The sequence below is a fragment of the Salmo salar genome, chromosome 19, assembly GCF_965601325.2.
Source record: "Salmo salar chromosome 19, fSalSal1, whole genome shotgun sequence".
Taxonomy (NCBI): domain Eukaryota; kingdom Metazoa; phylum Chordata; class Actinopteri; order Salmoniformes; family Salmonidae; genus Salmo; species Salmo salar.
The window spans coordinates 62,311,936-62,330,247 of record NC_138309.1 but is presented as its reverse complement, the minus strand read 5'-3'; the positions used below and the strand labels follow the sequence as shown (position 1 = coordinate 62,330,247).

The following is an 18,312-nucleotide window of genomic DNA, read 5'->3' as shown; positions in this document are numbered from 1 at the left end:
CCCTCTGTCTGTGTTTTCCCTTAAGCAAATGAGGCTGTTAGTGTCTACTAGACTCAGAGTGGTGGTGGTGGTGGGGGGGGTCTGTTTCGGTCCACTGCCATTAGAAGACCCAGACAATGAGCTTCGGAGCCAGTCTCTGCGCCCGCCACAAATCTGGCATCACATCAAAATGAAAGGAAGAAAGGAAAATAACAAACCGCACCGCAAAGTGTGTGGTCTGCAGAGGAGGATATTCAATACCATTACTTCATCTAGTCATTAAAACCTCTTACCTTTACGTTACCCTCTTCTTTTTTTTCACGTATCTAACTCTCTAACAGAGAGTACCTCTGTAGTGTAAGCATGTACTGACATGGACATTTCACTTAAATTCCCCTCAGGGCAAAAGTGTCTGTCATGTTATCATACAAGCCTCTTAAATTCAATACAATAACATGACTTCATACCAAACCAGTCCATTATACCTAATCGTTATGATTCATCTTAAGCTACAGTGTACTGGTCCTATATCCACCATACACCCTGTTACAATAAGACCATTCAGTTTGTTGGAGTACATTATAGCTTCCCTGTGGCTCAGTTGGTAGAGCATGGTGTTTGCAACGCCAGCATGGTGTGTGCAACGCCAGGGTTGTGGGTTCGATTCCCACGGGGGGCCAGTACAAAAAAAAAAAAAAAAGATATATGCACTCACTACTGGAAGTCGCTCTGGATAAGAGCGTCTGCTAAATGACTAAAATGTAAATGTAATTATACAATAGGGCAGCGGTCCCCAAACTCGGTCCTGATTCAAATGATCAAAGCTCGATGATTAGTTGATCATTTGAATCAGCTGTGTAGCGCTAGGGCAAAAAACGCAAATGTGCACCCTTTGGGGTCACGAGGACCGAGTTTGGGAAACCCAGCAATAGGGAGACCACATATCCAATCCATTGTACAGTATACAGTACTTAATTAGAATCTCAGAGAGTGGAGGGCATGGTACCTGAGGAGTGGGTGGCTCCACTTTGCGCTTCTTCTTCTGGTTCTGCTTGTTGGTCCGGGGATAGACCGTCAGGGCCTCCTGCCATCTGCAGAGACGATCAAAGGGGCAAAAATCACTCATTAGTGACAAACATAAAAACAAGACAAAACTCCAGACTGATGGTTCCCAAATGTTTTTGTTTTTTGTTTTTTGTGAATTAAGACCCATCAATAGATTTGGGGGATTTCCCATGAGCCACTGAATAAACAAAAGCACTGTTCCTAGAAGTGACCCAGTCACAACCCGAAAACAAACAGGCTGTGACCTGCCAGCTGGTCCTACCACTTGGAAACACTGGTTCTGGTCTGTGAAATACAGTACATGTGTGTCTCAGACACTCATCACCAATTTGATGTTTTATTTCACCTTTATTTAAGCAGGTAGGCCAGTTGAGGACAAGTTCAAGCCAAGGTAGGCTACTCTTTGGCTAGTGACCAGGGCCCGGTTTCGCAAAATCATTTTAAGGTTAAGTTCATCGTTAGAACCTTCGTAAAAGCATCGTTAAGTCCCCGCGCCGCTGAAAACCCTCATTTACCAATTGCCTCAGACCACTCGTAGAACAGCTAAGTGCGTCGTTACATTCTTTTTTGCCCCCCACCCCGTCACTTTATACACAGAAGATCTCTGATGAATATAGAATCTATATATATGTTTATCTGTCACCTCTGTGACCGCAGCTACAAACAAAAGTTTTCAATGTCTATGCAATCGTAAAAAAAAAAAAAGCTAAGGATAAAAAGATGTTTCAAATGAAAACTGAGATGACTGCTTTAAAATACAAATACAGTTGGCTATAGAGCCAAGGCCTATGTAAACAGCAAAAAAAAGCAACGTCCCTTTTTCATGACCCTGTCTTTCAAAGATCATTCGTAAAAATCCAAATAACTTCGCAGATCTTCATTGTAAAGGGTTTAAACACCGTTTCCCATGCTTGTTCAATGAACCATAAACAATTAATGAACATGCACCTGTGGAACGGTTGTTAAGACACTAACAGCTTACAGACGGTAGGTAATTAAGGTCACAGCTATGAAAACTTAGGACACTAAAGAGGCCTTTATACTGACTCAAAAATACCAAAAGAAAGATGCCCAGGGTCCCTGCTCATCTGCATGAACGTGCCTTAGGCATGCTGCAAGGAGGCATGAGGACTGCAGATGTGGCCAGGGCAATAAATTGCAATGTCCGTACTGTGAGATACCTAAGATAGCGCTACAGGGAGACAGGACGGACAGCTGATTGTCCTCGCAGTGGCAGACCACGTGTAACAACACCTGCACAGGATCGGTACATCCAAACAGCTCACCTGCGGGACAGGATGGCAACAACTGCCCGAGTTACACCAGGAGCACACAATCCCTCCATCAGTGATCAGACTGTCCGCCATAGGCTGAGAGAGGCTGGACTGAGGGCTTGCAGGCCTGTTGTAAGGCAGGTCCTCACCAGACATCACCGGCAACAACGTCACCTATGGGCACAAACCCACCGTCGCTGGACCAGCCAGGACTGGCAAAAAGTGCTCTTCACTGACGAGTCGCGGTTTTGTTTCACCAGGGGTGATGGTCGGATTCGCGTTTATCGTCAAAGGAATGAGCGTTACACCGAGGCCTGTACTCTGGAGCGGGATCGATTTGGAGGTGGAGGGTCCGTCATGGTCTGGGGCGGTGTGTCACAGCATCATCGGACTGAGCTTGTTGTCATTGCAGGCAATGTCAACGCTGTGTGTTACAGGGAAGACATCCTCCTCCCTCATGTAGTACCCTTCCTGCAGGCTCATCCTGACATGACCCTCCAGCATGACAATGCCACCAGCCATACTGCTCGTTCTGTGCGTGATTTCCTGCAAGACAGGAATGTCCGTGTTCTGCCATGGCCGGATCTCAATCCCATTGAGCACATCTGGGACCTGTTGGATCGGAGGGTGAGGGCTAGGGCCATTCCCCCCAGAAATGTCTGGGAACTTGCAGGTGCCTTGGTGGAAGAATGGGATAACATCTCACAGCAAGAACTGGCAAATCTGGTGCAGTCCATGAGGAGGAGATGCACTGCAGTACTTAATGCAGCTGGTGGCTACACCAGATACTGACTGTTACTTTTGATTTTGACCCCCCTTTGTTCAGGGACACATTATTCCATTTCTGTTGGTCACATGTCTGTGGAACTTGTTCAGTTTATGTCTCAGTTGTTGAATCTTGTCATGTTCATACAAATATTTACACGTTAAGTTTGCTGAAAATTAACGCAGTTGACAGTGAGGGTGTTTCTTTGTTTGCAGAGTTTATTTCAATCATATTGAAATACATTACATGTTCTATTAAATAAGTTATATTTTGCTAATTTGTCAAATTTTTGCCTTAATATATTTCAGAATGTGTGACAATATGTGCGCAATGATGTGCCAAATCATTGTATTATTATGGGGTAAGTATTAGAATAAGCCACCTCAATACTTGACATATAGGTCTCTAGGAGCTGAGCCGTCGTCAGTATTGTGGAATAATTATAATGTTAGCTCAGATTTGAAGGGAGAAGGCTAATCAGAAAGTAGAGCTGCCTTTCCTTCGATCCCATCTGCACTAGGTGAACGTTCTCTCTAGGTGTTATTTTGGGGAACCACGTGTGACATCTTTATCAGTTATAGGAACGATGTATGGTTAAACGCCTGTGAATTTAAGGTCCGTCGCTAATCGGGAAACCGTGCCCATGTCAGTACTGTATTTGGGAGACTCATGTTTAATTCTTAACACCTAGTCCTACACCTTTTATTTAACCTTTATTTAACTAGGCAAGTCAGTTAACAACAAATTCTTATTTACAATGACAGTTAACCCACAAGAAACAGTGGGTTAACTGCCTTGTTCAGGGGCAGAACGACAGATGTTTACCTTGTCAGCTCGTGGATTCGATCTAGCAACCTTTCGGTTACTGGCCCGACGCTCTGACCACTAGGCTACCTGCCGCCCCTGTACTTCTGTACTTCTTCTGTCATGGCATTCTCTGATATACTGAATTACACATCCACTAAATTGGCGGTGAGAATCCCCACAGTGGACTACTCAACCAAGTCTCATTTACAACCTTCCGAGGGCCCCCCCCCCCCCCCCAAAAAAAAGACTTCCCACAACAACCAAATACAATAGTCAGTCTGGATACAGAAGGAGGTGTCCAGTATTTGTTCCCCATAAGTCACACACCAATCCAGCTAATGTGCTTCAAGTCATGACCGGCCCAGTCTGTAGGAGTGGGAGTCCACAATACGTCAGTGGGGAAGTATTACTGAATGAATTAATATCTTCATAGGAGTTCAGGTTCAACTTGAAATTTGACAACTATAACAATTGATTATGTTGTTAACTATTTAACCGTTCCATAAATGAATGAGTAACGCTGATAAAAACGGTAGTGGTTGCGATGGCCTAAACAATGCTAGGGTTGTGTTGTGACTAATTGAAGCACTAAATCCATCACCATGGCACAGAACACAAAGTCATATCAATTCTCCCATTGTCCGACCCTCTTGTGAGTGTGAAGGCCTAGTCAACGGTTCTGCTCTGTGGTATTAAAGCGCTGTGGCCTAATGAAAGTACTATAGGAACATGGCTGGCTTTTGTCAAGACAACCTTGGCGGGTGGCATTTCAACACCAATCCAGCAACAAATTGAATAGCAGAGATCTAATTTCAGTGTACTACTGGCATTCGTCTTTGCCCACTAGTAAAGCACCTCCTAAAAGTCCACTATCATGGCGCCTATAAACATAGTAATGTCTGCATCATAGATCTTAGTTTGTGGGACAGGTGAATGTTTTTAGCATGTTACCGCAAATTAGCCGACAGATCAAGATTGAGAAAATTGTTGAGGATGTCATTGAGTGTGCCAAGATTGAAATTGTAAAATGTTTACGATTTGATTTTGGATTATTATTTTTTTTTTTACAGCTGTTGTAAATACAGTATATAATCTGCCTGAGTGGTAGTTAGAGATTGAAAGGGAGTTTTCGTGCTGTCCCCATTCTGTATGTGTCAGGGCTAATCCCCCTCTATGGAAGACCGGGTAGCGGGGTGGGGGGAAAACCAGAGGCTTATCCAGACCATGAGAAAAACAGAGATCCTCTTAATCTGGGTGTTTGTCATTGCCCCCCCCCCCCCCAAACCAACCATCAGATGGCAATAACACTGCCCAGGCCAATATGTTTCCAGGATGGCATAGAGCCAGGTACAGGGGGAGGGAGGGGTCACTGCGAAGTGTGTCGAGAGGTGGGTCGTGAAGGACTTTGCAGGGGAGGGCAGTAAGGTTAGTGTATTATAAAAGGGGGGGGGGGGGGGGTGTTGACGGAGAAAGAGGCATGGGGAGGACTAGGGTGGTTTGTTAACAGTGAGGAGAGTGTGTTAGTTGGTACGGGGACATAAAATGGTAGCTCCTGTGTTCAAGAGGAAGGGAGATGCTAGCAGAGCGGTGCTATCACGTTTGTGGATGGACAGAAGGTATTATGACTTTTATTTAACTAGGAAAGTATTGAGGGTTAAGGGTGGGTGAGAGGGCTTAATAAAAGAGTGAGGGAGTGAGTGAATGCGGTAGTGAGTGAATTGAGGGAGATGGGAGGCAGTGAAGGAGGCAGGGGGCAGTGAAAGAATGTGCACTGTCATTGCAGTGCGAATTAGGGAGAGAGCACCGACTGCACTGCCTGATAGAGACAGCAGGGGGCAGAGCTGTTCAGACAGCAATGGAACAGCACCCACAAGGCTGTGCAACAACACTTTCTCTAGCCATCTTTTCCTTTCCCTCTGACTGGCTTCCTCCCCACAGGTCCAATGACCTCTAGGACAGAACTTCAGTATTTCAAATCATTGGACGCCATGACTTCCTCTCTTATTCTTCCCTTTATAGGTGAAAGCAATATGATGGATGACTGCTTGTGGCTCAGGTTGATGTTTATTGTCATGAGTCTTGTCCTGGAGGCAGAACTAAGCGATTTCCTCTTAGATAAGCCAGCTGCAAAGTTAAAATTGCTTATTGTAAAAATTCATGAAAACTTTTTCGTCTTCATTTAAGGTTAGGATTAGGCATTAGGGTTAGCAGTGTGGTTAAGGTTATGTTTAAAATCCGACTGTGGCTGTGCCAGCTAGATAATGCTCTGCAGAGCTGCCTCCAGAACAAGATTCATGATGAAAAATGCTAACCTGTGTTTGTGCATCCACTTGTCAAGACATCCACTGAGAACAGTACGAACGTAAATGGGAGAAGGAGAGGCCGCCACAACAAACTAAGTAGGTAGAGAGGTTGTTGTTGTGTGATGTTGCCATCTCCCTACTACATGAACTTTTCCAATAAGAAGAATTTAGCTTTCTTACATTGTGCCCTAGCCAGATGAATATCTTACCCGTTGATAATCTCGCGGCACTCGGCCCGGATGAAGTGCTCTCTGTCGGGCGTGAGAACGCACAAGGAGTTCTTCTGGCCCGTCCTGGACTCCCCGTCGATGACATCAGAGCACTGGTTCATGTTGATGGTGCCCTGGGGCAGCGTGCTGGGCTAGAGAGCACAGAGAGGGAGACAGGGCAGGGTCAGATAGTGCTAGTGACCCACTACTGCTCTGTTACACCCCCCCCCCCCCCCCTAAAATCTTTTGAACTTTGTGATGCACCAAAATAAACAGTTTCTAGTCACAGCCCAATTTAAAACCGTAGGCCTTTAACCCACCATTTGAGTATCACTGAGTGAGTATAGTTAGTATTTCAAACATGAACACACACACACACACACACCCCAACGCAGATGTAAACACTCCATACAGACATAACCCGACACACACCTGAGTAACCAAATTCGCATACAAACTCAAAACATCTCCAGCAAGTTGTTTTGTTTGATGCCATTGATCTCCAGAATTTCCCCGCACAGTTCTGATCTCTGTTCTGCCCTCTTGTAAACATCGCAGGGCCACAGGATCACACAGGGAGAGTCAGAGCGTTTAATTTAATCCACTCAACGACGGCTAGCTGTGCTGTATAAACAGCTATGCATGGGTACATGGCTCCTCCATCCTTTAATCTGCACAAACAACAGGACCACTGAACTAGTCGAGCAACACAACTGGTAAGTGCATGCTCACCCAAACAGTCCATCTTCTATGCAGTTAAACACAAATGCACTATGGGTTTGTGTGTGTGGTTATGGCTCGTTGACAGTGAATAGAGGAGCGCCGACACGACCATAAACGTATAAGGAGCTCCATCTGTAAATATCTTTCACAAAGTCACTTGGTATAAACACACAGGTTACAGAGCGATGCATCGTCGTCATGCGACTCTTCCCAATCACGCACACATCAAAACAAAAAACACTGCGGACGCAAACGCTACCTCAAGCATTTTTGGAGAATTTGGCATTTTTGGTCAGTCTGATCTACTCCGGTGGAGAGCCCAGGATGAACTCAGGTACACAGCGGGATTTAAAGGGCGTGACTGACGAGTGCTACGTGTGTACAACCAAGGAGAACACAGGCATCAACGTGGACAGCCCCAAACTCCAAGCCCTTCTCTACTCAAAACAAACAGGCAGAATTACAGGCACCCAAAAAGCCACTTAGGTCCTAAGCATCAGTGCAGAAGAGCCACAGATGACGATTTACAACCACCATCGATCCTGAATCACGTCGAGAGATAAAGTGGGAGGCCAAATTAAAACGCTATCGGGGTCAAGTCAGCTAGTGATGGAATAAGCGACAGAAGCCAAGATGGGCGGGATAACCATGCCCCGTCAATCATTGAGCAATTTAGCACTAGAGGCTCTTTGATGTGGTGAAGAAAGTCAATGACTGACAGTTTATGGTTATCCCGCCCAAAAAGCGGTGGAGAGGCCCAGTTTGCCCTATCCCTCCTGTTACGGTCCCTCTCAACTCATAGAGAACTGTACTAGAAGGCCATGTGTGTTCCAGCTGACTGACTGACTGATGGACACCTGAGTTTTCTCCACAGAAGAGTTGGCCTAAACTTGCAGAGACCTAGAATTAGCCATTATGATAATCCTATCTTTCTCTGTGCGTCTCGCCTGTGCCTCTGGCCCTATAAAACCCTGTCGTGTGTGGAAGGGCTCTTAAGTCTAGGGTGAGGGGCCAGCGCAACAGCCGGATCTGACAGGCAGGCGGAGAGACAGCTGGGAGAGAGGGCCTGTTCCTGCTTCAGAGAGAGACGGCGTCAGCTTGACCTGAGAGTCCTGTCACTCTCAGACATTAGAGAAAAGGGGGAGGGGACTGAAAGAGGAGAAGAGAAACATGGGCTGTTTACAGTATGTCATAGGATACACTGTCGAATCAATCTTTTACAAGGTGCTTCTGTGTACAGTTTCAGCTCCAGCGACATAGTAAGAGAAGGAAAGAGAGAGGAAGCGAGAGGAGACAGAATGCCATTGGAGGTAAGGCCATCTGTCCATGTAAACAAACGTGTGTGTGTGTGTGTGTGTGTGTGTCCTTGGGAGAAGTCAGGAGAGTATAGGCCAAAACAACAATATTATAAATTCTGTGGACAGTTTTCCAAGCCGCTTAAGATCTCAGCCTTAAACTCAGAGTACGAAATTCTCTAGAGACATATATATATATTTTTATGTAACAAGAATCCACAACATTGAGTTTGTGATGAAAAATCCCTTTCATAATACTATTACAGCACAGTGGGAGATTTGGAGGACTATTGGAGGCACGGCGTCGACACCGAGCAGTCAAGCACGGGACTCCTCTCACATGTGCAGTCTCCTAGCCCTGTAAGCTGAGTGCTGTACAGTCTGGCCTTTCCACGGACAAGCGCCCTACCCAGCCTCCAGCCCCAACACGTCCCCCAGTCGAGTCCTGGACCCCTCTCCTGGGCCGTCACTCTCCACAATGAGCCCTTTGTGGAGTAGCACTAGCATAAACACAATGTAGGATTGTCAACAAGCACCACCACAGCCGCCCCACTTACCTCCTAACGAGGAAGTGACCAAGATTTGACCAAGACACAAAGAGACCAAAAACAACCCTGCTTTTATAAGTTAAATAAAGGTTAAATTAAAAAAATACATTCCTTTACTTTTAGGTTGTGTGTGTTGTTGTGAATCGTTAGATACTACTGCACTGTTGGAGCTAGGAACACAAGCATTTCACTACACCCACAATAACATCTGCTAAACATGTGTATGTGGCAAATAACATTTGATTTGATAAACCGGGTAAACAGTTTCCTGTCTCTCAAGATGTTCAGACAATGGTGTGATCAGTGGCTCCACTTCAGGCGCGACAAGTGCACACAAAGAGTTGTTTTGTGTGTGCGATTTCATTTAGGCCCTAGGCAGAATTACTTTGCACAGTAGCTACGCTAAATTAAGAGTGGGTGCAGGTGTGGTCTTGTTATACTCTGTGCCAGCAGCGTCTGTTTCTTGCCCATCTCTATGCACGGCTAATGTCTACTTGGATAATCCCAACAGTGCTGCCATGCGAACTCTCTCGGAGTTAGACAACAACAGGCTAATCCAGGGTCTCAGTCTCTTCTCTGGTCTGAGAACAGTGATCTGCCACGCTAAACACACACTTTAAAAATCAACTTCTCTTTTTCCTCTCTCTCTCTCTCTCTCTCTCACACACACAGTCTGCCTCTCCTCTGTAGCCTCCCTCTGTCTCATCGTCCCTCTATTCCCCCGTTCTGTCTCGCCCTCTTTGTAATCAATCTCAAGATGTTGTCCTGAGTAAGAACTGAACAGTGGTCAATTAGTGGACGGATCATTCTCCGATTATGGGACACCCAACACAAATAGAGGCCATGGCCTGTAGTCTCTACCCTAAGACCCGGGAGAGTAAAGCCAAACAGACTTATTCTTCCCCAATTGGCATTTTGGAAGAGAGGATGCGTTTACTTTGGCAGCTCGCTGTGTGCTTTACATTTTTTGGGGTTGGAGGCTAATTGTGTTCTGTCGATGCTAGAGTCTGTTTAGCCTGGTTTAACCAGACTGAAAGTTGCGGTCAAGTCAAACAACGTTGAAATGTAGCAAAGTCCATTTGGATTCCAGGTAGGAGATGGTCTACTTCTGAAAACAGAAATTTGAGTCGGGGGAAACTCACTCAATTAGAAGAACATGGGAGGGATTGACACTGTATGTTGCATGTCATAGTGTTATTGATTGCTTTGGTCCGTTACAAGAGCACTAACATTAACGCTGTTGTTCACACGTAGGATAAATGGAAGAGGGGTTTCAGTTTCAACATCTGAATTGGCAACAATAACATGGGCATGTCATTTCCCCCGATGGTCATTTCCAATTGGATTACAGTAGTTGCTGATTTGAACGGATTTCAAGTATTCTTTTGGTTACACTATAGATTACTACGATGTATATTGTTTGATTATTCAGCAAGTATTTTGTTGAACAGCTTCCACATTCAACTCCTGCATGGATTTCAGATTTAGCCTTCTAACATATCATATTCTTTCTTTGTGCTAACTTTCATTGCGAATAAAATCAAAACCCTCCCAAAATACTTCCCCTCCATTCACACTCATTTTGAAGTTGATCATAAGAGATGAGTTAAAGCAAATGGGTGTGCTGAAAACCTGGCACTACTAGAGAAGTCCTGACTGACTCACGAACACGGACTTGTATCGGGTCCACTTGGGGTTCTACTCCTTTCGGGTTTGTAACTGATAATGCCAATTACGCAATCAATTGTTCCTTGGAGACTTAAAACAACAAGGGTAAACACACTCGGTAGACATGGTTGAGCAAGCCAACACCAGCAGCTACTGGGTGCCAAAGAGATGGAGTCATATACTTCTTCATTCCAGAAGAATATGAACACCCAAACATGAAGGAAACAGACCAGGTGACGCAGAGTTGACAGATTGATATATCATCAACCCCCAGAGATTACCATCACAATATCTCACTGTCCTGTAGTTTCCACGTCCTATAATTTCCCTCCTCCCAAACGGCAAACCAATACACCAACATACTTCCTTTCTATATATAAATCAACTTCATTTCCTGACCTTGATGCTAACCCTAAACCCACCCTTAATATTAAGCCCAGCCAGACAGAAGCCTTCGTAAATCATGCTATGCCATATGGTGGATATCAGGCTGTGCTGTCAGGGCAAGTATACCCATCCAGACGTTTGCTCACCTCGCCCTACTGGAATGTGTTCAGGAGGTTCAACTGAACTTTATGATTACAGTATAGGACTAAATGGTGCATTCAAGACACCTGGGAACTCGGGGAAAAATGAGGTCAAATCATGACGTCAGTGATCTTCAGGTCGGAAAGTCGAGAGCTCTAGAAATTATGCCCGAGTTTCCGACTTGGAGTTCAGAATTGGATGACTCTTCAAAAACGATTTGTCCCAGTCGGAGCTAGAGAAATAGAAAAGTAAAACAAATACACAATGAGTAACGATAACTTACCTATATAATTCCTAAAACCAGGTCTCAAGCATGGATTACACTTGAGGCCCATGCGATTTCCACAGAGTTGTGTATGGCTGCCTTTTCCTGTTACGCTCCTTGCCTATGGAATAGCCTGCAGACTAAACTTCAGACTCTTGTCCCCTTGCCCATTTTAAACATTTATTGGAGGATTTTTATTTTTGTATTGCTTGCAGGTAATGCAAGTTATTGTGTTGTTAGGGGAATAACCTGTGTTTAAATGTAATAATCTGCTGCTGTATTCTTTTGCTGCATTTTTTGGGGTGTTATCTGTGATCGTTGTTTGTCTTGTGTAGTTTCTTAATCACTGTACCTAAACTGTATGTGTAAACATGTATTTGCAGGGCCCAGCTGTAAAAGAAACCTTGGTCTCAGTCTGTGTTCCTTGTTGAAATAAAAGGTATAATAATAATAATAATAATAATAATAATAATAATATACACTGGGTACCAGTAACAAGTCGATGTGCAGGGGTACGATATAATTGAGGTAGTTATATACATATAACTAGGAATAAGTGACATAAAACAGTTGCATCAGCGTATGTGACGAGTCAAAAAAGTTAGTGTAAAAAGGGTCAATGCAGATAGCTATATAGTTAACCAAATAGCTACCCGGAATAACTACTTGGCAGTCTTATGGCTTGGGGGGCGGGGGGTAGAAGCTCTTCCGGGTCCTTTTGGTTCCAGACTTGGTGCATCAGTACTGCTTGCAGTGCGGTAGCAGAGAGAACAGTATATGACTTGCGTGGCTGGAGTCTTTGACAATTTTTAGGGCCTTCTGACACCACCTGGTATAGAGGTCCTGGATGGCAGGGAGCTTGGCCCCTGTTATGTACTGGGCTGTACTCACTACTCTCTGCAGCGCCTTGCGGTCGGATGCTAAGGAGTTGCCATACCAAGCAGTGATGCAGCCAGTCAATATGATCTCAATGGTGCAGCTGTAGAACTTTTTGAGGATCTGGGGCCCATGCTAAAACTTTTCCACATCCAAAGGCGTTGTCGTGCCCTCTTCACAACTATGTTGGTGTGTGCGGACCATGATAGATCCTTAGAGATGTGGACACTGAGGAACTTTAAGCTCTCGACCCGCTTCAGTGATCAGGCCTACCACCATCGTGTCGCCGGCAAGGTTAATGATGGTGTTGGAGTCGTGCCCGGCCACGCATCCGTGGATGAACAGGGAGTACGGGGGGGGGGGGGGAACTAAGCACTCACTCCAGAGGGGACCCCGTGTTGAGGGTCAGCGTTGCCTACCCTTACCACCTGGGGGTCGTTGTGTCAGGAAGTCCAGTTGCAGAGGGAGGTGTTCAGTCCCAGGGTCCTAAGCTTATTGATGAGCTTGGAGGGCACTATGGTTGATTTTACTAGGATCTCTATTATTCCTCATTTGGACTAACCTTCCGAGATTCCTTGAACATTAAAATACAATTTATAATACAATCACATTTTCACATATAACACAAAAACAGGCATAACACACTGACATACTGTAGATTAGTTATTTCAGATGACCATGATAAGCAGTTGCCTAGCTCTACTCCTAGTAGTTTTGTTTCTGACACTTCCTCAATTCGTACTCTCCCCATGCTTAAATCGCATCTCATGTTGTGTTGACCTTTTCCTGGCGGAACAAACCAACATAACCTTGATTTTTTTTTTATAACATTCAAAACAAATTTGTTCGGGCAAACCCACTCCTTGATATTTCCCAGATCTACTTGTAGAGCTTGCTGTACCTGTTGAACAGATTAATCTTGCTGTATAAATTGTAGTATCGTCTACAAAAATAGTAGTGTGTGTTTCAGATAAGGCAAGGAAGGTTGTCAGTACATAAAAGGAAAAAAAGACGTCGCCCACGGTAGCTGCCCTGCGGTATTCCACAGTCTAAGGCACGAGGGGAAGAAAACGACCCATTGACAAAGTACCAGTCAAAAGTTTGGACACTAACTCATTCAAGGGTTTTTCTTTATTTTACCATTTTCCACATTGTAGAATTATAGTGAAGATATCATAACCATGAAATAACATATGGAATCATGTAGTAACCAAAAGTGTTAAACAAATCAAAAATATATTGTATATTCTTCAAAGTAGCCACCCTTTGCCTTGACAGCTTTGCATACTCTTGGCATTCTCTCAAACCAGCTACATGAGGAATGGTTTTCCAACAGTCTCGAAGGAGTTCCCACATATGCTGAGAACTTGTTGGCTGCTGTTCCTTCACTCTGCGGTCCAACTTATCCCAAACCATCTCAATTGGGTTGAGGTCAGGTGATTGTGGAGGCATGGTCATCTGATACAGCACTCCATCACTCTCCTTCTTGGTCAAATAGCCCTTACACAGCCTGGAGGTGTGTTGGGACATTGTTCTGTTGAAAAACAAATGATAGTCCCAGGAAGCGCACACCAGATGGGATGGCATATCGCTGCAGAATGCTGTGGTATCCATGCTGGTTAAGTGTGCCTTGAATTCTAAATAAATCACAACAGTGTCACCAGCAAAGCACCCCCACACCATCACACCTCCGCCTCCATGCTTTATGGTGGGAACCACACATGCGGAGATCATCCGTTCACCTACTATGTGTCTCACAAAGACAAGCTGTTGAAACCACAAATCTGAAATTTGGACTCATCAGACCAAAGGACAGATTTCCACCGGTCTTATATCCATTACTCGTGTTTCTTGGCCCAAGCAAGTCTTCACAATATTAGTCCTTTAGTAGTGGTTTCTTTGCAGCAATTCAACCATGAAGACCTGTTTTACGCAGTCTCCTCTGAACAGTTGATGTTGAGATGTGTCGGTTACTTGAAATCTGTGAAGCATTTATTTGGGCTGCAATCTGAGGTGTAGTTAACTCTAATGAACTTATCCTCTGTGGCAGAGGTAACTCTGGGTCCTCATGAGAGCCAGTTTCATCATAGCGCTTGATGAAACTTTCAAAGTTCTTGACATTTTCCGGATTGACTGACCTTCATGTCTAAAAGTAATGGACTGTCGTTTCTCTTTGCTTATTTGAGATGTTCTTGCCATAATATGGACTTGGTCTTTTACCAAATAGGGCTTTCTTCTGTATACCACCCCTACCTTGTCACAACACAACTGATTGGCTCAAATGCATTAAGAAATTCCACAAATTAACTTTTAACAAGGCACACCTGTTAATTGAAATGCATTCCAGGTGACTTCCTCATGAAGCTGGGTGAGAAAATGCCAAGAGTGTGCAAAGCCATCAAAGGCAAAGGGTGGCTACTTTGAAGAATCTCAAATACAGTTGAATTGGAAGTTTACATACACTTATGTTGGAGTCATTAAAACTCGTTTTTCAACCACTCCACAAATTTCTTATTAACAAACTATAGTTTGGCAAGTCAGTTAGGACATCTACTTTGTGCGTGACAAGTAATTTTTCCAAAAATTGTTTACAGAGATTATTTCACTTATAATTCACTGCATCACAATTCCAGTGGGTCAGAAGTTTACATACACGAAGTTTACTGTGCCTTTAAACAGCTTGGGAAATTCCAGAAAATGATGTCATGGCTTTAGAAGCTTCTGGTAGGCTAAATGACAAAATTTGAGTCAATTTGAGGTTTACCTGTGGATGTATTTCAAGGCATACCTTCAAACTCAGTGCTTCTTTCCTTGACATCATGGGAAAATCAAAAGAAATCAGCCAAGACCTCAGAAAAAAAATTGTAGACCTCCACAAGTCTGGTTCATCCTTGGGAGCAATTTCCAAATGCCTGAAGGTACCACGTTCATCTGTACAAACAATAGTACGCAAGTATAAACACCATGGGACCACGCAGCCATCACACCTCTCAGGAAGGAGATGTATTCTGTCTCCTAGAGATTAACATACAGGGGTAGCAGCATCATGTTGTGGGGGTGCTTTGCTGCAGGAGGGACTGATGCGCTTCACAAAATAGATGGCATCATGAAGGAAAAATATGTGGATATATTGAAGCAACATCAAGACATCAGTCAGGAAGTTAAAGCTTGGTCGCAAATGGGTCTTCCAAATGGACAATGACCCAAAGCATACTTTCAAAGTTGTTGAAAAATAAAGTGGTGATTCTAACTGACCTAAGACAGGGAATTTTTATTAGGATTAAATGTCAGGAATTGTGAAAAACTGAGTTTAAATGTATTTGGCTAAGGTGTATGTAAACTTACGACTTCAACTGTACACATTTAATTGGTCACTGGAAAAGGGGCGATTTCCAAATGTATGAAAGTAGGCTACGCTGTGTCCAAACCAAAAAGATAGCAAAGAACCCGTTACTCCTGCCAATAGTTGACCAAACAGTCTACCCCCTTCACTCTAAGACATTGGAGCGTATTGTGAGGAAACAAATATGGGAGTACATGGGGAAAAAATGATCTGATCACAGCCAATCAGCAGCATGCTTATCGCAAAAACCATTCCACTGCATTGGTTGACATGACTGACCAGTGGCTCAGTGCTATGGATAATGGCAAGTTTGTGGGTGTACTATTTTCAGATTTCAGTGGAGCATTTGATTTAGTGGATCATGAAATAATTTTAACAAAATTACTGCATTATGGGTTTAAGGAGGCAGCATTGAATTTGGTACAGTGGTATCTAACTAACAGGAATCATTCCACCAACAGTACCAGTCAAAAGTTTGGACACACCTACTCATTCAAGGGTTTTTCTTTATTTTTACTATTTTCTACATTGTAGAAGAATAGTGAAGACATCAAAACTATGAAATAACATATGGAATCATGTAGTAACCAAAAAAAAGTGTTCAACTGTATATGTTGATTTGTTTAAGTCGGAGGTTTACATACACCTTGGCCAAAAACATTTAAACTCAGTTTTTCACAATTCCTGACATTTAATCCTAGTAAAAATTCCCTGTTTTAGGTCAGTTAAGATCACCACTTTATTTTAAGAATGCGAAATGTCAGAATAATAGTAGAGGAATGATTTATTTCAGCTTTTATTTCTTTCATCACATTCCCAGTGGGTCAGAAGTTTACATACACTCAATTAGTATTTGGTAGCATTGCCTTTAAATTGTTAAACTTGGGTCAAACGTTTCGGGTAGCCTTCCACAAGCTTCCCACAATAAGTTGGGTGAATTTTAGCCCATTCCTCCTGACAGAGCTGGTGTAACTGAGTCAGGTTTGTAGGCCTCCTTGCTCGCACACGCTTTTTCAGTTCTGCCCACAAAATGTTCTATAGGATTGAGGTCAGGGCTTTGTGATGGCCACTCCAATACCTTGACTTTGTTGTCCTTAAGCCATTTTGCCACAACTTTGGAAGTATGCTTGGGGTCATTGTCCATTTGGAAGACCCATTTGCGACCAAGCTTTAACTTCCTGACTGATGTCTTGAGATGTTGCTTCAATATATCCACATAATTTTTCTACCTCATGATGCCATCTATTTTGTGAAGTGCACCAGTCCCTCCTGCAGCAAAGCACCCCTTCAACATGATGCTGCCACCCCAATGCTTCACGGTTGGGACGGTGTTCTTCGGCTTGCAAACCTCCCCCTTTTTCCTCCAAACATAACGATGGTCATTATGGCCCATCAGTTCTATTTTTGTTTCATCAGACCAGAGGACATTTCTCCAAAAAGTACGATCTTTGTCCCCATGTGCAGTTGCAAACCGTAGTCAGACTTTTTTTATGGCGGTTTTGGAGCAGTGGCCTCTTCCTTGCTGAGCGGCCTTTCAGGTTATGTCGATATAGGACTCGTTTTACTGTGGATATAGATACTTTTGTACCTGTTTCCTCCAGCATCTTCACAAGGTCCTTTGCTGTTGTTCTGGGATTGATTTGCACTTTTCGCACCAAAGTACGTTCATCTCTAGGAGACAGAACACGTCTCCTTCCTGAGCGGTATGACGGCTGCGTGGTCCCACGGTGTTTATACTTGCGTACTATTGTTTGTACAGATGAACGTGGTACCTTCAGGCGTTTGGAAATTGCTCCCATGGATGAACCAGACTTGTGGAGGTCTACAATGGTCTTGGCTGATTTCTTTTGATTTTCCCATGTCAGGCAAAGAGGCACTGAGTTTGATTGTAGGCCTTGAAATACATCAACAGGTAACCCTCCAATTGACTCAAATTGACTCACAGTCAACTTAGTGTATGTAAACTTCTGACCCACTGGAATTGTGATATAGTGAATTATAAGTGAAATAATCTGTCTGTAAACAATTGTTGGAAAAATTACTTGTGTCATGCACAAAGTAGATGTCCTAACCGACTTGCCAAAACTATAGTTTGTTAATAAGAAATTTGTGGAGTGGTTGAAAAATGAGTTTTAATGACTCCAACCTAAGTGTATGTAAACTTCCGACTTCAACTGTATTTTAGTGGAGCAGCATGGCAAAGTAAATTTTTTTTCCATAAGATCCTAACCCGTAGATTTACCATTGGGGAATGACTTTAATAGGTTTAACAACCGCTCTACTGACACCAGTGGTAGACTAAAAGAGCACATTTTTTGCTCATAATATGATAATCAATCCACTGGACAATAGCTTGCTTGGAAGAATGGGTGTTTACATTATCTCTCAATAAATTAGGTCTTTGTAAAAACAAATCTGCAAAATGATTGTCAATGTCAGCTGGTTTTGTTATTGTTCTGCAGTCAACCTCCACACTAGATGGGCATGATGAGATAGATGTAAGCACTTAACTGTATTCCATACCTTTTTACAATCAATAAAAGCTTTTTTGTAAAATAGTGATTTTCTTCCGATTTAATTTAACTGCATAATTCCATAGTGTTCTATAATTCTGTTCATCAATTTCTAGTTTAGATTTGGCTGCGAAGACCTTTTCCCTACTT

The 18,312-nt window shown here is 43.5% G+C and overlaps 1 protein-coding gene across 4 annotated transcripts in view; it reads right to left on the bottom strand.

The window, feature by feature from the left end:
- mpripa (myosin phosphatase Rho interacting protein a) overlaps nt 1-18,312 on the bottom strand; it is a 115,201-nt gene that overhangs the window by 49,977 nt on the left and 46,912 nt on the right. For all 4 annotated transcript variants that reach the window (XM_014158850.3, XM_045702552.2, XM_045702553.2 and 1 more), the window contains exons 4-5: nt 6,404-6,555; nt 986-1,070 (exon numbers count right to left, since the gene is read on the bottom strand). In XM_014158850.3, coding sequence (XP_014014325.3) covers nt 986-1,070; nt 6,404-6,555 — 237 coding nt within the window. The remainder of the gene's footprint in view (nt 1-985; nt 1,071-6,403; nt 6,556-18,312) is intronic.